Consider the following 22,490-nt stretch of genomic DNA (forward strand, 5'->3'; position numbering starts at 1 on the left):
TTATTTCATACAGAATTCCAGACATGGAAAGAAGAAACCAGACCAGCATCTATGAGTTTCTCCTCATGGGCCTCTCTGAGCATCCAGAGCAGCAGCCTCTCCTGTTTGGGCTCTTCTTGGGCATGTACCTAGTCACTGTGCTGGGCAACCTGCTCATCATCCTGGCCATCAGCTCTGACGGGAACCTCCACACCCCCATGTACATCTTCTTGGCCAACCTGTCCTTCTCTGACATCTGTTTCATCTCTACAATAATTCCCAAAATGCTAGGTAATATTGGCACAGGAAATAAGATGATTTCCTATGGTGAGTGCCTTACACAACTCTATTTCTTTGGCCTTTTTGCAGATCTAGACAACTTTCTCCTAGCTGTGATGGCATTTGATCGCTATGTGGCCATCAGCCACCCCCTCCATTATGCCGTGACCATGAACTCCCAATGTTGTGTCCTTTTGGTGGCTGGGTCATGGGTGGTCACTGTCTTCCATGCCCTAGTGCATACCCTCCTAGTTACCAGGCTTTCTTTCTGTGGCCCCAATATCATCCCCCATTTCTTCTGTGATCTGGTCCCCCTCCTGAAGCTAGCCTGCTCCAGTACTTATGTCAATAGCCTGATGCTCATCTTTGTAGCAGGAATATTGTTAATTGGGCCATTTGTCTGCATCCTTACATCTTATTTTTACATTGCATTGGCTATTCTAAAAATTGATTCCCCAAAGGGTAAGCAAAAGGCCTTCTCCAACTGCACCTCCCATCTGTCTATGGTCTCTCTGTTTTATAGTACAGCTATTGGGGTCTATTTGTGTCCTCCATCATCCACGTCAGGTGGAAAGAACAGAGTCTTCTCAGTGATGTACACAGTGGTCACCCCCATGCTGAACCCTTTCATCTACAGCCTGAGAAACAGGGATATGAAGGGGGCTCTAGGAAAGCTACTCAGAAGAAAAACACTCTAATACTCTTTTCAGGACCTTAGGGTCCTGACTCCAAGACTCAGAACTGAGAGTCAAAAATTGGACTCTGGAGAGCCCAACTGTAATTTCTAAAACTGAGACTCCTGTTTTTCTCATGTTTATATTTCACAGAGCAGATCGACATCTGAGGACAGGGAGAGGATCTGTGATAGCCTATCCCCAACCTTCTTTGTGAAGTGCCCATGCTTCGAGTAGTGTACTACACACTTCCACAGCAGTTCTTATTGTTACTGGATGATTAAGAAAAGTCCGCCAGTGGGGGCTTGTATACATATAAAATGAAAATAAAAGTGCAATTTTTTTGTTTAGCTCACGTTATAAAGGAACTATAGAAGATATATATCTCTAGCTCAAGAATATAAGATTCATTATGTCTGGTAGAATTAAATACAAAGGAAATGACCAGATACTTTACTCTTAAACAGGCAGTATTCTAGAGAAGAATAAGAACAAAGCTTTAATTTAAGTCCTGGGTTCCAGTGTTGGCTTTGCGTCTGCTAGATAATCACTTAATGTCTCTGAGACTTGGTTCCCTTATTTGTAAGTTAAAGTAAATGGATTGTGTTAGTCTAAGCCCCTCCACACATATACCCACCCTAGTTCTAATTATATTTACCGTATTTTCTGGCGTATAAGACGACTTTTGAAAAGAAAAATAGCCTGCTCAGATTGGCGAGTCAGAGAGGTGGTCTATTAAAAAAAGAACTGGTGTTGCCTCGGAAGTGGGGGGTAGTCTTATACAGCGAATATAGGCCTAAACCTATGTTTTAACTGTAAAATTAGGGGGGTCGTCTTATACGCCAGAAAATACGTAGTAATTTAATGGCAAAAACTCAAGACTTGATATCAGAAGTTACAAGTCAGAACCGAGAGTCCACCACTTTCATACTATATAACTTCAGGAAAGTTCTTCATCTCAGTTCTGGTTTCTTTTTTTCTGTAAAACTGAAAGAATAACTACATCATTGGATTCCTCTAAGTAGTAAATAATATGTTAACTAACTTGGATCATAGTAAATGCTCAATAAACAACACTTAGGCTGTTTCCATGTCTTGACTGTCATAAATAATGCTACAATGAACATGGGGTAACTCACATATATGGTTACTGTAAGGATTAAATGACATATAAGTATTTGAGCACTTTAAACAGAATGCCTGACACATAGTAAACACTCAACCTCTGTGAACTGTTATTATTGCCAACTCTGTCCATTCAATGATGCCAGTGTTCATATGTGTTTCAGATTTTTGAGCACTGACTGATATGAAATCTAATAAAGAAATGTCACACTACCCTAGTGGGTTTGACTAGTGGATAGAGCGTTGGCCTACAGACTGAAGGATCCCAGGTTTAATTCCAATCAAAAGCATATGCCTGAGTTGTAGGCTCGATCCCCAGTAGAGGGCGTGCTGGAGACAGCAGATCAATGATTCTCATTACCGATGTTCCTATCTCTCTCTCCCTCTCCCTTCATCTCTAAAATCTATTTAAAAAAAAAAAAAAAAATGGCCGAAACCGGTTTGGCTCAGTGGATAGAGCGTCGGCCTGCGGACTGAAAGGTCCCAGGTTCGATTCCGGTCAAGGGCATGTACATTGGTTGCGGGCACATCCCCAGTAGGAGGTGTGTGAGAGGCAGCTGGTCGATGTTTCTAGCTCTCTATCCCTCTCCTTTCCTCTCTGTAAAAAATCAATAAAATATATTTTTAAAAAATGTTACACTACTTCCTAGGAAAACTAATGATTTGTGTTCTCAGAATGAAAAGCATAAGTAAAAGAAAAAAGTGTCCATCCAAGCTGGATACTAAGAATAGTTAGAGAGTTATGAGTAAGATCAAGAAGGAAAGCCTGCTCTGACTGGTTTGGTTCCATGGATAGAGCATTGGCCTGTGGACTGAAGGATCCAAGGTTCAATTCCAGTGATTCCAGTCAAGAGAATGTACCTTGGTTGTGAACATATCCCTAGTAAGGGGTGTGCAGGAGGCAGCTGATCCATGTTTCTCTCTCTCTCATCAATGTAGAAAATCAATAAAATATATATTTTTTTTTTAAAAAGGAAGGAAGGAAGGAAGGAAAGCCTAAGAGAATATCTCTTTACCACATTATAACCCTTATAAACAAAACAACAACAACATAGCAACCACATAGAAAAGTGAGCAAGGATATAGTTGGAAAATTCAAAGGAGAAAAACTAAAATGTTCAAAAAATTACCCCCAGCAATTAGGAAAAAAAAAGTAAACCTCTTATAGTTTGGGGGATTTTGCTTAGTTTTTTGTCATTAGGTTGAGAAACAGCAAAGAGTTTGCAAACGGTGCTGTCAGGTGGTGTAGAAAGGGCACTCCTGTATGCCCTTAAAGGCTATATAAATTGGTTTTAACTTTTTTGAGGACAATCCAGTGGCACTGATGAATTTAAAATACACATATACTTCCATCTAGCATTTTCATTTCTGTAAAAATATATGTACACAAAGAGGCTGTATAGGAATATCCATGAAGTGGTTCTTTTGTAATAGCTTCCCCAAAAAAGGAGATTAAGTGGCACGCGTAGGGATATTTTATAAGTTCTGGCACATCTAATAATCTAAAAAATACTTTTAAAATAATGAGGTAGGCCTGATGGTGACATAGGACCATGACATATTGATTAGATAAACAAAGAAAGCTCCAGAATAAATGAACTCATTTCTGTGGAAACAAAACTGTACACATACATATGTGTACAGGAAAATGTGTTCATGGGAACATGCCAAAACATTAAGAGATCACCCCTGGAGAGGAATGGAAAAAGTGACACTATCTCAGTTTTCAATACATGTTTCACAGCTAAATTTTTTTAAAAATAAGAATATATCACTTTAAAAAAATGCTACATCTTCCAGGACTCAGGCAGGGAGACAACCATTTGTGATTTGACCATATCTAAGTTTTCCTGAGCTTTCTTCTCAGTGCCACAGTTTGGAGCTCACATCAGAGAACCCCATGTCCAGGCTGGTCTCCCAGGTCTTGGATGCTCTCCTGGGACAGCTGAGATGTCAAGCCATGGTCACTAATACTAACAGTGGAAGCACTACCTCATGGGCCCTGCCCTCCAGAGAAGGCAGTGAATTCGGCCAATGACACACTTGGGAAACTGTGCTGCTGGAAGCAGGGAATTCATGTAAAAACATGCTCAGTCCTCCCAGTGCCTTTACCAGACACGCTTTCCTGCCTCTGACAAGCAGAAGCACCCCCTGGTATCTAGCTGTTCTGCCCTTCAACCCCTTCCTGACACCTTTCTTTCTTCTGTGCTGGGCAACTTTCTCTGTCTTCTCTAAGTGGACTGCTCCGTGCTGCTGTCAAAGCAAAACATGATGACGTGTGCTGGCTAAGGGAGGATGGGCATGCCGAGCCCAGCCCATTGCAGTCTAACTGGGGGTCTGCGGTAAGGTGAGTGCCTGCATTAGGGATGCACACCTACACAGAGCTTTCTGAGCACCTTACACTATTCCTACATAGGCTCCTAGTAATTTCCAGAGAGACGACCATCTTTCTCAAATATTATGCATCCTGTGAAGTTTGTCTCTGACTCCCTAAGTTATCTTCCTTTTTTTCTTCTTTCCCTTCACAGTGCCCCTTCCCTACACCATCATCAGATATGCTGTGTGTTCATGGACTCTCTCCCCTCCCCTTATTAAAACTTAACCACAAAAAATAAAGAATAATTTAGTCAAGAGTGTTCCACTCAGGGACATTATATCATATCACATATCACATACCTATATCACAATTTCTGTGATCATCAAGGAAAAATACATACATTAAGCTCTTAGAACAATTCCTGGTTTACATTAAGTGCTTAATAAATGTGGTTACAACTCTTTTTTTTTTAATATATTTTATTGATTTTTTTACAGAGAGGAAGGGAGAGGGATAGTTAGAAACATCGATGAGAGAGAAACATCGATCAGCTGCCTCCTGCACACCCTCTCCTGGGGATGTGCCCACAACCAAGATACATGCCCTTGACCGGAATCAAACCTTGGACCCTTCAGTTGGCAGGCTGATGCTCTATCCACTGAGCCAAACCAGTTAGGGTACAACTCTTAGTTCTTATTCCTCATCATTCCATAGTGAAATCAATCAAGGATAGCTCAATGGCATATTATGAATTTTTACACTTTTATAGTTGAACAAGCTAATGCTTACCCTCTTAAGCTGTACCATGGTGATAACCTTTAATTTGACATATAAAAGCAGACAGTCCAGGAGAGGTGAATAAATCCATTTCCATAGGGAAGATAATAAGTTAGCTAAAGGGGAGTGTGATATAGTCAGACGCACATGGAACTCAAGGTATTCAGACATAAGTGTAAAGTCCAGCTAGACCATTTATGCTGAGTAAATCACTTCACCTCCCTATGCTTTGGCTTCCTCATCCATGAAATGAGGGTAAGTGATTGTTGCAGCTGGAAGTGCTGTAAGGTTATGTGAGACAATGCATCTGAAAGTGCCTTATAGGGGGCAAATCTTAATTGCTTGCACTTTTTTCTTCTAACAATTTAATTGTGACGTTTAAGTATTCTTGGGATAGCCATGGACATAGCTCACTTGCGGACTGCCAACTCTGATCTCTACCCAAAAAGCTATGATTTATGACCAGAGCAAATCATCATGATTTCCCTGGGATGAAAGAGCAGACTCACAGAATTTTGCTTAGTTCTGAGAGCCACATTTTATTTTTTTTATTTAATTCTTTTATGTGTAAAATATTACATATATCTCCTTTTTCCCCCATTGACCTCTCCCCTGCCATTCCTATCCCACCCCTCAACACATGCCCTCATTCCCCTACCTATGTGTCCATGGGTTCTGTTTATATGTATGCATATAAGTTCTTTGGTTGATTTCTTATCCAACCCTTCCCTTGCCTTCCCTCTGAAGTTTGATTGTCTGTTCAATGGTTCTCTCTCTCTGGATCTATTTTTGTTCATCAGTTTATGTTGTTCATTATGTTCCACAAATGAGTGAGATCATGTGATATTTATCTTTTTCTAACTGGCTTATTTTGCTTAGTATGATGCTCTCCAGGTCTATCCATGCTGTTGCAAATGGTAAGACGATATACGAACTGGAGCAGTGTCACTGTAGAGAGATCTGGATGGCAAAACACTGTCCTCGCAGAAAAACCTGGAGACTCTGTGTAGAGAAGACTGAAAAATTGATAGGCATAGTTGGACCAGGTACTCTCATTTAATCCTCATAACAACTTTATGAGTAATGTGCTATCAAAATCCCCCCAATTTACAGATGAGAACACTAGGCTCCTACAGGGTAAGTGACTTCCTTAAGGTCATATGGCTGTTTAATGAAAGCTCCAGGGTTCTAGCCCACTACGCAATGCTGCCTCTGTTGATTGATGTTTAGAGTTAATGTTGAAAAATAGTAGACTTGTTCTCTGAGATTCCAGGGGACCAAAAGCTGTCCAAGTAATGACAGTAACTAGTGTTACATATAATCAAAAATTATTTTTAATGATGTGCTGATAACTAGATTAGGTATTCAATTTTTTTTTAAAGCAAGCAATGGAAACCCCTCAATCTAAAAATATTTGTATTCTCTGCAGCTGTTCTCCTGGTGACAGCTGTGGCATTCCTCTGTGGGAAAGAAATTGCTACACGATCAAACACCTCTTAGCAAAATGGAAAGTGGGCATATGTGTGACAAACATGAGGGGGGGAAAAGAAAAAATAATAAAATAAAATAAAAATATTTGTATTCTGTTCATTAAAGTAATTTATTTTCTTAATAGCTCTAATTATCCCTTCATTTGGCTTCTTTAAGGTTTTTATATCCTGAGCCAATGCATAACATTTGGCTGGGTTAAAGTATGTCTTTCATTTGTTAAGTGGGAGACAGAATAATGAATAATGATTTGGTGACATCTTAAAGACAAAATGATTTAAGAAAAGAAAAATGCAAAAGCTGAGAATCTGGATAGTGATTCTCCTAAAACCATGTCTGTGTACTCTGAGAAGTCATTGGGTATCACTGGGATATGCATTTCCCAAAATAGAAATTGCTGGACCAAATGACCTCTGAAATCCCTGTTAGCCAAAATGCCTTGGTTAAATAGCCCATCAACAGTTCTCATTACCATGCATGAGATGCCTTGGCTTTAATTTGAGGAGTTATGTTATGCAGTGTCACTAGCATAGCCTCTGCAGCCAGATAAACAAAACCAGATTTTGCCCTTTTATGAGCTTAAACTTTCTATAGCTCAGTTTTCTCATTTGTGAAATAATAATAATGATAATAATAATAATAATAATAATAATAATAATTGCTTCCATAGAGTTATTACAAAAATTAAATGTGATAATGTAGCAAAGTCCCTGGTTCAAGGTAAGTTCTCTGTGGATGTTAGCTATGGTGATAGTGACAATGTTAATTATAAAGAAAAATTCATATCTCGTTATTTTGGAAAACAAGCACTTGATCCTTTCATAAACACCATATGTAGTTTACATTGGAGCAAAAAAGTGATAGTAACTAAATAGCCTGCTCACATGTCCAAGTCTATAAAAATAACCATTTTTGAAAAACAGTATAGAGGTTCCTCAAAAAAATTAAAAAGATAATAACCATGTAATCCAACAATCCTACTTCTGAATATTTATTTTAAAAAAAACACAAAAACACCAATTTGAAAAGATACAATATATGCAATCCCATATTTACTGCACCATTAGTTATAATAGCTAAGGCAGGGAAACAACCTATCTGTCCATTGATAGACGAATGAATAAAGAAGATGTGATATAAATAAAGGAATATTATCCAGCCATTAAAAAAAAAAGAATGAAATCTTGCCATTTGCAACAATATGTATGGATTTTGAGGGTACTATGCTAGGTGAAATAAGTCAGACAGAGAAAGACAAATGCCATATGACCTCATTAATATGTGGAACCTATAGAAAAAATTCATAGATACAGAGAACAGATTTGTGGTTGCTAGAGGTGAAGGTAGAGGAGGAGGTAAGCAAAATGGATGAAAGGGATCCAAAAGTTCAAACTTCCAGGTATAAAATAAGTAAGTCATGGGGATACAATGTACAGCATGGCACTAGAGTTAATAATAGTATATTGCATATTGGAAATTGCTAACAGAGTAGCTCTTAAAAGTCCTCATCACTGCCGAAACCGGTTTGGCTCAGTGGTAGAGCGTCAGTCTGCGGACTGAAAGGTCCCAGGTTCAATTCCGGTCAGGGGCATGTACATTGGTTGTGGGCACATCTCCGGTAGGGGTTGGTAGGGGTTGTGCGGGAGGCAGCTGGTCAATGTTTCTCTCTCATCGACGTTTCTAACTCTCTCTCCCTCTCCCTTCCTCTCTCCCTCTCCCTTCCTTTCTGTAAAAAATCAATAAAAAATATTTTTTTTAAAAAGTCCTCATCACAAGAAAAAAAATGTAATTAGTACACTAGCATTTGGTGTGTTTTTGTTTTGTTTTGTTTTTAATATATTTTATTGATTTTACACAGAGAGGAATTGAGAGGGATAGAGAGTTAGAAACGTCGATGAGAGAGAAACATCGACCAGTTGCCTCTTGCACCCCCCCACTGGGAATGTGCCCGCAACCAATGTACGTGCCCTTGACCGGAATCAAACCCCGGACCTTTCAGTCCACAGGCCAACGCTCTATCCACTGAGCCAAACTGGTTTCGGCAGTACACTAGCATTTGGATGCTAGCTAGATTTATCATGGAGATCATTCCACAATGTATACTAATACTGAATCATTATATTGTACACATTAAACTAGTATAATGTTATATGTCAATTATATCTCAATAAAAAACTAGTAATAATCATTTTTGTTCTTACACCAACAGATGGAAAATACCAACTGGACCAGTGTATCCCATTTTGTTCTCTTGGGCATTTCTGCCTACCCACAAGAACAGATCCCACTCTTCCTTCTTTTTCTATTTATGTATGCAATCAATATTTCTGGCAACTTTGCCATCATCACACTAATTATCTCTACTCCACATCTCCACACTCCCATGTACATGTTCCTCAGTAACTTGGCCTTGGCAGACATCTGCTTCACCTCCACCACAGTCCCCAAGATGCTGCAGAACATTTTCTCTCCTACAAAGACCATTTCCTACATGGGCTGCTTAGCCCAGACTTATTTCTTCATATGCTTTGCAGCCATGGAAAACTTCCTCCTGGCTATAATGGCCTATGACAGATACATTGCCATCTGCCACCCTTTCCGCTACCATATGATTCTGACCAGGATGCTATGCTCACAGATGGTGGCCCTATGCCACATCCTCTCCCATCTTCATGCCCTGTTGCACACCTTTCTCATGGGCCAATTGATCTTCTGTGCAGATAACAGGATCCCTCACTTCTTCTGTGACCTCTACCCTCTGATGAAGTTATCCTGCTCCAGCACTCACCTCAACACCCTGATGATTCACACAGAAGGTGTTATTGTCATCAATGGAGCTCTGGCCTTCATCATTGCCTCCTATGCCTGCATCATCTCAGTGGTCCTCCGGAATCCCTCAGCCAAGAGCAAGTGGAAAGCCTTTTCTACCTGTGGCTCCCACCTCACTGTGGTGGCTATCTTCTATGGCACACTCACATGGGCCTACTTCCAGCCTAGTACCAGCTATTCAGTGGCCAAGGGTCGCACCCTGACAGTCATGCACACAGTGGTAACCCCCATGATGAACCCCTTCATTTACAGCCTGAGAAATGGGGATGTCAAGAGAGCCTTCAGGAAATGGAGGAGCAGATCATGGATTTCTTTCTTTAGATGAAACCCCAAAACACTGTTCCAAATTTTATCTGTGATTCTGGGAAAACAGTTTTGTCCCTTGTTATGTTTTTCTTTTAGAACTTCCTAGAAATATCTATATTAAGTACATTTTAAGTACATTTTACAGATTTTCTTATTGGATATTGTCCTGAGATTTCCCTTAAACCCAAAGTATATGAAATTATGTATTTAGTGTAAAACAATAGCATGGCTTTGGTTATAGCTGAGGTTGTTTTCTGGACCTGTCATTAAACACCCAGATTCTAATGCTCAGAGTTACTTACATGCAAGGAACAGAAATCAATTCTCATTGATTTGTGAAGGTAATATGGTTATTGAAAATGTACATGGATTTTCCAAGAAGACTAAGCAACAGGGCTCAATAAAATGGAAGAGAGCCGAGACCGGTTTGGCTCAATGGATAGAGCGTCGGCTTGGGGACTGAAGGGTCCCGGGTTCGATTCCGGTCAGGGGCATGTACCTTGGTTGCGGGCACATCCCCAGTAGGGGGTGTGCAAGAGGCAGCTGATCGATGACTCTCTCTCATCGTCGTTTCTAACTCTCTCTCTCCCTTCCTCTCTGTACAAAATAAAAAATAAAAAAAAAATTAAAAAAAAAAAAAAAATGGAAGAGAAACAACAGACAAAATCATATCTCAGGTTGGTCTGATGAGCTCAATGCTGTAATTACCATACTGCTCACTGCCACTTGTACCCCCCCCCACAACAGTTACCAGCAACAGTCACTGGGCATAACCCTTGGAGGCTTGAAGACTAGATATGATCACCTCCAGAAAGAACTGCCCAGTTCTATTCTTTGCACCAACACATCCAGATTCAAATAAGGTGGTACAGGTGATTGGCCAAGTCTTGATCACTCTCCCATGTTTCTGCCATGGGGCAGAAAGTGCATGACAAATGGATTTAAACTATTTGCCTGGAAAAAGTTTCAATTATAAAATATGCCTGGTTATGGCACTGAGTTGAGAAGGAACTAAAAATGTGGTAATTTTGTATAATGGGCTAGAAAAAAAGTGTTTTATAACCTATATATAATTGTTAGTCAAAATTTACACCACTGAAATTGGTTTAAGAAGCTACACTTCCTGTCTTTGACTACATTAAGATAATAAATATTTCCAAGATGAAGGAGGCCCTGGCACTAGTAAAATGATAATAACAAGGAAAGCCATCCAACTTTTGGTTAGTTAATTAGCTCTTTCCATTTGCCAGAAAGTATCTTACATACCCAATATTTTTCTTCTGGACTCTATCGTTTCCTCTGATTTTATCTTTCCTGCCTCCTTGACCTACCTCCCTCCTTTCTGTCTTCACTGGCAGTTCGATTACTGATACCCTTTAGTCTTGACCAACTAATTAGCCTCACTTCTTAGCAATGTAGCCTCTTCTAAGAATCCCCCCTGCTCCCATTTAAAGAACTTTCTTAAGGTAAATAAATAGGAACGTAAAATAATACACTTTGAAGAGCAGATGGACAATTCTATTTTTTAAAAATTGTTTTTAGATATTTTTCCTCTTCCAGAAGTTTTTCTCACAGTTTTAAGTACATAAGACACAGGATTGATAAAACTATTGTAATAATCATAACCTATATGTTTTTCCATACAAACAACTGAAATCTACTTTTGTCAACCCCTATATATCATGAATAAATATATATTATATATACAAATGTACATGTATTTTATGTTAAACACACTGCCTGTGAGAGTGAAAAATTATAATTTTTATGCATATTATTGGAATCTTGGCTCACTGTGTTGAGTAGTTCAACAGATAGTATTATCTGTTCACAATTCTTCTTTCCTTTCCTGTCTTAGCCATGGTTTCACTGAAGGCAAAATATTTTCTCCATACCATTGACTTCAGACTTGTTTTAGCCAGCAGTTTGTGAACAGACATAACAAATGCTGCTTCCGATAAATAAATAAATAAATAAATAAATCTCTGAATAGGTTTAGACTGTTTGGTTGTCCCCATGAGCTTTGGGTTTCAGCCTGGGAAGATAAGCTCATCCATATAACTAGATTCCCTTAGCTTGAATTTCAGAATGAGAAATACATAGAACAGACTTCAACTTGACCTAAAGTCTGAAGCACAGTTGGCTCTCTCAACCTACAGACTTTAGACTGAGAAATAAATGTCTATTATTATAAAGTATGGAAGTTTTGGATTATTTCTTTTTCAGTGTTTTGAAGAAAATCTCAAACACAATGTAAGTATACTATGAATTACTATTCAGTCAATAAAAAGAATGAGGCAGATTAACTCCTGATCTTACTCTTATTTCATCAATAGTCTCTAGGTACATATACTAGCCTTTACCTAGCAGCTCTTTGTACTTATCTCCCATTATTTCTTCATCTGTATGCTAATAATGATAATAATAATAATAGAATATACATATATAGTACTTACTATGGGCTAGTCACTCTTATGAGTGCATTACATAATACAGGCTAGAGCAAAAGTAAGTTTATAATTGTTTGTATGGAAAAGAATACAATGATTAATAAATAACAATACCAAAATAAACTATGTATGTTTCACACTCACAACTATAAAATTACTTTTGCCACACCCTGTATATCAAATCATTATGTTCTAAACTTAAATTTATACTTTTTTATTTTAAAAAATAAAATAAGAAAAATAAAACTTTCTGGTGTTTCACCTTCACTCCTTGATGACTTCAGCAACTAATTCTCTAACTCTCGCCACTGCTATTTAATTATCACTTTGGAAATTTATTTGTAAGATAAACCACTTATATAAATGCCCATATAACTGGTTTATCTTACAAATAAATTGGGTTCTCAGTTCCTGACCTGTTTAGCTTCAGCAATATTTTACTTTATCCCATCTTAAGCACCCACTCAGATATGGTCATATTTTAGACTTTGCCATTATAAATAATTAGATGCCTGGTGCACAAAATTCATGCACTGGGGAAGGGGGCCCTCAGCTTGGCCTGTGGCTTCTCACAGTCCAGAAGCCCTGCAATTAATCACCCCAAAGAGGTAAGCCCCACCCACCTGCCACAGCACCACCAAGGGGTAGCCTGGGCCTCCCTTCTGGGGCAATTGATCATACCCTGATTGATTGCCCTACCAGCCAGTAGCCTGGGCCTCCCTCTGCAGGGTGATCATGGGGCAATGGTCAGGCCCCGCCTTGGCTGGCTTGGCACCAGTGGATGTCATAGCATGGTCATTTGGAAGGTCGTCCAGATGATCATTTTGCTGTTCAGTTGTTCAGTTGATTTGCATATTATGCTTTTATTATTATAGATTAACCACAAGTAAAACTCAATTTTAAACTTTTCGCTTCTTATCCGCTTCTGTATTTTCCACCTTAATTTAGTTCTTCAACTGCAATTCTCTGACATCACTGAGATCTATTGTCCCTTGAAATTGATTTTCATTATCCATCACCTAATTTATGCCCTTATTTCCCACCTTTACTAGAATACATTTTATGATCCAGAACTGTAAACCACCTTCTTGTAAACACCCTTAATTCTTTTGTTCACTTTAGCTCTATCAGGATTTTATTTATTCATAATTATACTTGATTACCTGATAATTATTGCAGAATATCACCAACCATGCTGACGTGACTAATATTAAACTTATAAATGAAATGCCTAAATGGGCACTCAATATTGGCAGAATTGAGGCTTACCAGAACATTTTTCTAGTACTTCACTTTCTCAGACTCTAGCATGTTTCACCTAATTTCCTTCTACAATTCTCAAAAAAAAATTCTGCTCCCCCCCACTCTCAGCTGAAGTCTTTTCAAGTATATGCCATCTTCCCACCATCAAATCAACCAGCCCATCTGCATACTCTGACTTCCTTTTTGTTACAGGGAAAGAAGTGGCTCATCTCCTTCATAAAAATATTCCCTTAATAGATATGCATTCCATTTCAAGGACTCTGTTCCTGCAAATAATTACTTTCTTTCTTGAATCCTGAATATTTCATTATATACAAAATTATTTCTACCAGAAAAGGATACTTAATGTCACCAGTCTTCACAAAAATTAGAAAAAATTCTCCCTTAACTTGTCCTCCTCAAGTTACATACCATTTTTTTAATCTATCTTCTTTTTTAAAATTATACTTGAGAAATGTCTATTACCACAGCTTCCACTTACTCAGTTGCAACCTATCCTAATATATAAAAAGCCAGAGGTTGTCACAACCAAAATAACCAGTTGGACGACTGAACACAGGCTGCATGGGGCAACAAGGCTGGCAGAGGGGTTAGTGAGGGATCACCAAATGACTGAACAGCAGGCTGCATGGGGCAACCAGGCCAGCAAGGGGGATGGAAGGGGTTGAGCAGCTGGGGTGACCAGACTGGTGGGGGGGGGGGGGGGGGGGGGCGACCAGGCTGGCAGGGGAGGCAGTTATGGGTGACCAGGCTGGCAGGGGTGGGGCATGTTATGGGTGACCAGGCCGGCAGGGGGGCAGTTATGGGCAACCAGGCTAGCAGAGGGGGGCAGTTAGGGGCGATCAGGCAAGCAGTCAGAGGCGGTTAGAGATGATCAGGCAGGCAGAGGCAGTTAGGGGTGATCAAGCTGGTGGGGGAGGGAGGCATCAGGTGGGTGAGAGGGATAGTTAGGGGAGACCAGGCCAAAGGGGGATGTCCAATTGCCAGATTAGGCCAAATCCCCAGGATCGGCATCCACTGGCATCCTGTGTCCATTCCTTCCACACCCAGCCCGGCGACTATCGCCTCCTTCTGGGGGCCCAATCCTTCCGGGGGCCTTCGGACACCAGGCTGGGATGGGGAACCAGGGATGGGTGGCAGCAGACACAGCCCCTTTCCCAGGAAGGCCAAGGGCCCTGATTGCCGGCCAGGCCTAGGGACTCCACCTGTGCATGAATTCATGCATCAAGCCTCTAGTTGTATTATAAAATGACAATAATTGTCATTTTCCCCCTAACACTTCACTTAACTGGCTTTACCATAGTTTGCAATAATCTAGATATATCTTATCAAATCTAATAATTATCTATTCTCAATAATGATTTCTTAAATGCATTTGAGTGACCACTCCCATTTTCCAGAAATACTCTTTCCTAGGATCCAGACATATCAAACTTACCTTCATTCTTCCTGTAAATAGCCATTTCTCGATTTCCTTTGCTGTCTCTTCTCCTAGACCTCTAAATGCTGGAGTAAGCAATCGTATTGGGACTCTTTTCATAGTTGTCTTTTCTATATTTTCTCATTAGGTGATTTTACCCAGCCTTTGAATATCATCTACATTTTGTTGAGACATAGCTATCTTAAGACAATGCCTTAAGCTCAAGAATTATGTATTTAACTGCCTATGAAATATCTCCACTTGGGTAGATATTACAAAATATGGCCAAAAACAAGTTATTGATTTTGCACCCCTCTCCCACCATATCTATATGCCCCCACTTTCACAGAGCCTTCCACATATAAATAATTATTCCACCCATTTTCAGAGTCCACCCTTGGTTCTTCCTTTCCCCTTACATATTGTGTCTAGTTTTTCAGTGTGTCTCAACAGCTCTACTTATCATATTCTCCATATCTGACCACCTACTCCTGGTATTAGAGCCACTATGAAGAGCCCCTCAGCTCTTTATTATCAGTGACCTATGCTGTCTTTTATGAAGTAACACAAAATTTCAGATGAAATAATTCAGTCACTATCAGTATTAAACTGCTTATTATTACTGTGAGTTTGGAATAATGAGAAACCATAATATTACCACCATTTTAAGAGAGATTGAGACTACTCTATGGTCTGCTGAAAAACCTCTTCTGTATAGTGGTATTGTACTCACTTTGACTTCTCTCTGGAAAACAGTACATGCAATATCATCACTAAAATGATCAAATTTCTTAAAGTACAGCATAGGAAGTACAATAAATAATGCAATAACTATGTATTATGTTAGTGAGTACTAGACTTATGGGAGTGATCACTTCATAACTCATTTAAATGTCTAATCACTATTTTGTACACTTAAAACATATAACATTGTGTGTCAACTGTAATTGTGAAAATAAATTTTTTAAAGAAAAATAATAAAATATTAAAAAATGATCAAATTTCTGATGTGTAATAATTCGGCTTAGTAATCCCCCATGCCTCATATTAGATCTGAAAGATGAGAGGTTCAAGTTTGATGATTTAAAAGTATCTTTTCAGTTTCAAAGTGACGAGATTCCAGGTCAGTCAATAGGAACCAGAACTATTTATTCAAAAATGAACATCTTGCCAAATCCAAAGAAGAACAAGTCATAGAAAAGATTATCCCACAGGAATGTGACCATATCAGTTATCAGGAGTGCAACCCATCTATTCGAGGCATTTTCAAGTTAGATCTTAACTTTTCCGGGTGGCCTGGGAGTCAGGCTGGAAGTTTCCTGAGATGCAGTTTTCTGGAAAGCCTTTGCAGAGCTCCCTTGACCTCCTGGTTCCTCAGGCTGTAGATCAGTGGGTTTAGCATAGGGGTAACTACTGTGTAAAAGATGGCAACTTGGCGATCCTGATCCAAGTCATAGCTGGAGGAGGGCCGGAGGTACATGCGGATCACAGAGCCATACAGGAGCAGCACAACCAGGATATGAGAGCCACAAGTGGACAGAGCTTTGCGCAAGGCAGCAACTGAGTGCATACGGGCTATGACAATACCAATGCGTGCATAGGAACCCATAATGAAGAAGAAGGGACTGATCACCACAGCTACCCCTTCAGTAAATATTAGCATTTCACTCACTACTGGTCGGGTGCAGGAAAGCTTCAGTAAGGGTGTGATGTCACAGAAGAAGTGGGTGACCTGGTTGCCACAGAAGGTTAAACGGGTGACCAACACACTATACAGAAGGCTGTTGAGGGTGACAACCACCCATGAGATCAAGGTTATATATAGAAAGAAGCGACGGCTGATGATGGCAGAGTATCTTAAGGGGTCACAGATGGCAACATAGCGGTCATAGGCCATGGCAGCCAACAGGTGGCCTTCCATGCTGCCCACAGCCATAAAAAAGAACAACTGGAGCATGCAGTGATTAAAGGAGATGGTTTTATTCACAGACAGGGTGTGGACCAGCATCTGGGGAACAGTGATGGTTGTGAGAAATATGTCAATAAAGGAAAGCTGGCAGAGCAGGAAATACATGGTGGTCTGAAGTTTGGGGTCTGAGAGGGCAACAATTACTAACAGGGCATTGCCCATAACTGCCACCAGGTACATAGCAAGGACAATCCCAAAAATAACTGGCTGCATCTCTGGACAGCTGGACAGGCCCAATAAGACAAAGTCAGTTACCTCTGTCCTGTTTCTAGTGGCCATAGACTCAATTCCACATTCCCTGTGAAAAGTAAGTGTTAAGATCAAATAATGCTGAAATTTACTCTGGGATAATTATTAGGAAAAATCTTTTCTTGCATGAATGACGCTAGTTTCCAAAAGAGGTTTTTTCCCCTTTAATTTATTTCCCTTACCATGATCTTTCTATCCAACTACTCACTCGTATACTCTTTAGTTTATTCCAGGTTCTTTGTTGATCACTGAGAATCAATTTGATCCATATGAAGGACAACAAGATAAATTACTCATGGTCTCTGATTTTAAGAAATTCATTGTATAGCAAGAAAGACATCACACTATTCACAGAATTTCCTTGATGCTTGTTATGAGCTAAAGAGCATACTATTGAATAAATATCACACATTTGGTTCTCACAACACCATATAATAGAAACTATACTATTATACTTTCAGACCCATATTACAGATGAGAAAAGTAAATCCAATAGACTACTGTATTAGAGATCTGAGAGACAAAAACTGGCCTTGACCCTGTATAGTTTTGTTGGACTTAAGCACCACACTTGGCTAGCTGTCAGAGTGGGAGAAGAAAGGAAAAGATATCAAAACTCCAGTCAGATGTCAGTCTCTACATCCTTGATGGGGCACTTGAGTAATTATCTGGTCCTAATTTTGTATGTTCTTTTGGGAGGGGAGTTTTATTCCATTAAGTCAACTAAATTTACCTGAAATGAGAGTAGAAGCGATTAATATAATCATTGATTTTATTAATGATTAATTTTCAATTAATAATAAAATCTTACAGGGATAGAATTCTCATATCTTTTCAGCTCAGGTTTTTCCTATAGGCAGATCTAAATGGTACACCAAAGAGATAACTTTCTGAGGCTGCTATAGGGAGAAGGATATTTTGATGAAATATTTTTCTTTATGAATGTGAGAAAATAATTTTAAAATAGGAGAGTATAAGAGAACATACAATAAAAAGCAGGATTCTCTAACTTTGCCCACCTCCATATTTAGTTTTAACTCTTCTGGTGTTTCATAATATTAATGCCTTTATTTTTTTTAATAAATCTTCATTATTCAGATTATTACAGTTGTTCCTCTTTTTTTCCCCATAGCTCCCCTCAACCGGTTCCCACTTCACCCCACCTGCTGTCCTCATCCATAGGTGTACAATTTTTGTCCAGTCTCTTCCTGCACCCCCCACACTCCTTTCCCCCAGAGAACTGTCAGTCCATTCCCTTTCTATGCCCAATGCTATTATATTCACCAGTTTATTCAGTTCATCAGATTCTTTATTTACTTGATTTTTAGATTCACTTAGTGATATGTATTTGTTGTTCATAATTTTTATCTTTACCTTCTTCTTCCCTTTCTTAAAGAATACCTTTCAGCATTTCATATAATTCTGTTTTGGTGGTGATGAACTCCTTTAGCTTTTTCTTATCTGTGAAGCTCTTTATCTGACCTTCAATTCTAAATGATAGCTTTTCTGGGTAGAGTAATCCTGGCTGTAGGTCCTTGCTGTTCATCACTTTGAATATTTATTGCCACTCCCTTCTGGCATGCATAGCTTGTTGAGAAATCAGCTGACAATTGTATGGGTGCTTCCTTGTAGGTAATTAACTGTTTTTCTCTTGCTGCTTTCAAGATTTTCTCTTTGTCTTTTGCCCTTGGCATTTTAATTATGCTGTGTCTTGGTGTGGTCCTCTTTGGATTCCTTTTGTTCAGGGTTCTCTGTGCTTCCTGGATTTGTAAGTCTATTTCTTTTACCAGGTGGGAGAATTTTTTGTCATTATTTCTTTAAATAGGTTTTCAGTATCTTGCTCTCTTCTTCTGGCATCCTCATAATTTGAATGTTGGTACGCTTGAAGTTGTCCCAGAGGCTCCTTAAACTATTTTCATATTTTTGGATTCTTTTTCTTTTTGCTTTTCCAGTTGGGTGTTTTTCGTTTCTTTGTATTTCAAATCTCTTACTTGATTCTTGCAATCCTCTAGTCTGCTGTTGGATCTCTGTATATTATTCTTAATTTCAATTAAGTGTATGCTTAATTTCTAATTGGTTCTTTTTCATATCATTGAGGGTCTCGCTAAATTTATCAGTGGTTTCTAGAAAATTCTTGAGTAACCTTATAACCGTGGTTTTGACTCTATATCCCGTAGTTTGCTTTCCTCCATTTCTGTCATTTGTGACATGTTTGTCTCTGCATTTTGTTTGCTTCCCTATGTTGACAGAGTAGCTTTGTGTGCTAGGTGTCCTATAGGGCTCAGTGGCTCAGCCTCCCCAGGTACCTGAGGTGGACTCTCTTGGTGCATCCCTTTGTGGGCTGTGTTCACAGTTTTGTTGTAGTTAAGCCTTGATTGTTGTTGGTATCACTGGGAGGAATTGACCTCCAGGCCAATTTGCTATGAGAATCAGCTATGTCTATGATAGGAGAACTTCTGGGCTGGAGACACCCTTATGGTGCAAGCCGTGCTTCAACGGGGTTTTGGTGCTCACTGAGTCTGCCCCCTTATGGATTTGAGGAGTTGTAATCTGGATGGCCCCACTCTGACCATTGGGTACACTGACTCCTGGATCTCTAAGGAGGTGCTAATTTAGCCTCTGCCTGAGGCCACCTAGCAGTAGCTACGGAGAAATCTGCAGATTCCTCTTCTTTGTTTGGGGTTTGGAGGTGCCCAAATGAGACCCAGTATGAAACGATGCAAGCTGCTGTGGGGCCTTGGGCCTTCTTTTGGATGTTCTGGGTCTCTCTGACCCAGCTGCAATTTGTTAGGTAATTTTAGATTTCAAAGGGCCAAGCCATTCATATGCAAAAGCCTCTGCACACATCTTGGGTAGGGCAGGGTCTCAGGGAATCCACAGGGCAGAGAAAACAGCAATAGCTGATCCTCAGCCCTGCCCTAAGAAGTCCCTGGATCTCAGTGTCACAGTAATTGCTGCAAGCACCTTTGAGAGAAAGCTGCCCTTGAGTTCCATCCAATGCCAGACAGCCCAGTTTCTCCCAGTATGAATCTGGGTCTCCAGAGTCTCTCCTAGAACTGGAGTTCAGAGCAGTCAAGAGATTGTGTCTCCCTCCCAATTGAGAAAGACAACCACGTACTCAGTTGCCAGCCCTATCCACATATGTGCCTCCATACCTCTGAACTTTACTTCCGCAGCTCCTTGAGTCTCAATGTGCTTTTCTCTTTCCTTCTAGTTGTAGATTTTCACTCAGCCAGCCTTCCTATGGTTCTGGATGATGTCTATTTTGTCTTTTAGTTGTAGTTTTGAAGTGATTGTGTGAGGCAGCAATTTCAGATGTTTACCTATGCCACCATCTTGGTTTCTCTCTCAGTGTTAATGCCTTTAAATAATATACTATTTGTTTATAGTCTATGTAACAATTTTATCAATTTAGGATTATCTTTTGACTTTATTATGAAAGATGAAGTTTTATCTTGTTTATATAGTCCCCACTCTTTTCTCTATCCTTTCCCCCATTTTTGAATGATTATTTTTAGTTCTACAATTAAGTTACTTTTTTGCTTTTAAATAACATACTTAAATCTGTATCTCTTATTCAATCAACTTAAGGCTATACCTATCATCTTCACCCCTGCAACCTCCCTAACTTTGGAAAGCTATTCTATATTTGTTTATCGTCAAGATTGAAAACATATAAATTAGGAATTATAACTATAGGTAACTCTTCCAGGTAAAAGAGAATCAACAGACAACATTTACATTAATATAACTATGTAAGTATGTTTTACTGCAGAGCCAAATGGTGTGCTATAGTTGCAGTTATTCTTTGATGAGACCAGTGTTCTACCCAACTAAAGGAGAATACTCCTAACATTGAGATAAAGAATCAAAACCATTTAAGGATATCTCTCTTAGTGCTTTCTTTACTCTAAAGATCACACATAAAGCAGAAACTTAAAATGTAAAACTTACCTTTTATCTTTATTTCTCCCTGTATTCTTCTGTGTCCATAGATATAGCTCAACTATATGCTGTTGTGGTCCTATTACTCATTCAAGGCAGTGGCCACATTGGGATGTCTATATTGAGGTATAGATGAAGGTGAAAGGGAAGAAGAGATAAGAAGAAAGGAAGAGGGAATAAGTCTCTTCCCAGGGAAAGGGAGAAAAAATGGCTTCCAAGGAACAAAAAGAAACAAAAAGTATAGATTTATCCACTATGAGGATAAGAATGTAATAACAGAGAGTTCATTTTTCCCAAGTACAGCAAAACTGTGTTTTTTAACCAATTATATGTAATAAAAGTAATAAGCAATTGTAGTGTTCTTACTGGCTGACTTCATCAATACTCATCTCTTTATCTTTCCTATTTTCCAATATCTCAACATGCTCCCATCAGAGCCTGAGCTTTGTAGATCCTGTTCAGACAGCTTTGAGGGATCAAAGATGCTGATGCCAGAGAGAAGAGTAATTTGGTAGAATAAATAGGAAGATATGCACATGTACAGATTTGAACACCTTAAGATAGTAACCTAAACTGAAATCTAGCAAACAAAAACAAAAGGAAGAATACCTGAAATGAGAATAAAAAGCATGTCAGGTCTTCCAATTTCCACCTGGTGCTTCAGGGACATCTAGAGTAATAGATAAGGGAAGGAGCTAGAGTTTCAAGGCCTAACTAAACCTGCTTACTAGTATTCCTATCTTTCTTCTTTGGTGAAAGCACAAAGGACATATGAGTCTTCACTGTTTTATCAGTATCTAAATCTTAGGAATGTGCACTAGTTAATGTCTTTTTTGGTCTAAATTCTATTTCTAGTCCATAACCTGTATTGATGAACCACAAATACTGAATCTGAGATATGTAAATTAGAACTTCCTTTTTCTGTCTCAATAATAATTATATCATTCAAATTCTCACAAAATAAATTGATCCACTGTCACACAATTCTTGTACCCAGAAACTATGAAATGTCTCTCCATACCCTACCTAATTGCATGATTATATTCTCCATCCACACCATTTTTTCACTCAAAAAACGACCCCTTCGTGTTATTATTGACAATTACTCCAGCCCATTGCTTACCTTTATTTTAATACTTTTACCACATTCTATTCATTGGTCTTCTGGGTATAACTATCATGCAATTTTCTACAAGAGGATTATAATGTCTTATTTTCTATTCTCTTTTTATTTACTATTAGGGCAGATTATAACCTTATCCTCACCTTTTCTCTGTATCCAACATCATACACTCAAGTTAGAAAATCTGAGCTCCTAGCTACATTCTCACAAAATTAGAGATTGCCTTTGTGTAATTTTCTACAGTACAGCTCATCCCATTGAAGCAGTCTTGCTTACATGTATGTATCTGAGACTCCA

The 22,490-nt window shown here is 39.1% G+C and overlaps 3 protein-coding genes and 1 non-coding gene across 4 annotated transcripts; 3 read left to right on the forward strand and 1 right to left on the reverse strand.

Moving 5' to 3' along the window:
• The first annotated feature begins 23 nt into the window (after positions 1 to 23).
• Positions 24 to 956, forward strand: LOC118716733 (olfactory receptor 1361-like). The gene has a single exon (XM_036434269.1). The coding sequence runs from the start codon at positions 24 to 26 to the stop codon at positions 954 to 956; it is 933 nt and encodes a 310-aa protein (XP_036290162.1).
• A 5,597-nt stretch (positions 957 to 6,553) lies between these two features.
• LOC118716845 lies at positions 6,554 to 6,687 on the forward strand. The gene has a single exon (XR_004987295.1). It is a non-coding gene; the product is annotated as a small nucleolar RNA SNORA41 (small nucleolar RNA).
• A 2,134-nt stretch (positions 6,688 to 8,821) lies between these two features.
• LOC118716779 (olfactory receptor 1Q1) lies at positions 8,822 to 9,845 on the forward strand. The gene has a single exon (XM_036434292.1). The coding sequence runs from the start codon at positions 8,849 to 8,851 to the stop codon at positions 9,791 to 9,793; it is 945 nt and encodes a 314-aa protein (XP_036290185.1). The 5' UTR covers positions 8,822 to 8,848; the 3' UTR covers positions 9,794 to 9,845.
• A 6,365-nt stretch (positions 9,846 to 16,210) lies between these two features.
• LOC118716534 (olfactory receptor 1L1-like) lies at positions 16,211 to 17,155 on the reverse strand. Its single transcript, XM_036433923.1, has one exon. The coding sequence runs from the start codon at positions 17,153 to 17,155 to the stop codon at positions 16,211 to 16,213; it is 945 nt and encodes a 314-aa protein (XP_036289816.1).
• Between the last annotated feature and the right edge of the window lie 5,335 nt (positions 17,156 to 22,490).

Source organism: Pipistrellus kuhlii, unplaced genomic scaffold, assembly GCF_014108245.1.
Source record: "Pipistrellus kuhlii isolate mPipKuh1 unplaced genomic scaffold, mPipKuh1.p scaffold_m20_p_12, whole genome shotgun sequence".
NCBI classification, from domain to species: Eukaryota; Metazoa; Chordata; class Mammalia; order Chiroptera; family Vespertilionidae; genus Pipistrellus; species Pipistrellus kuhlii.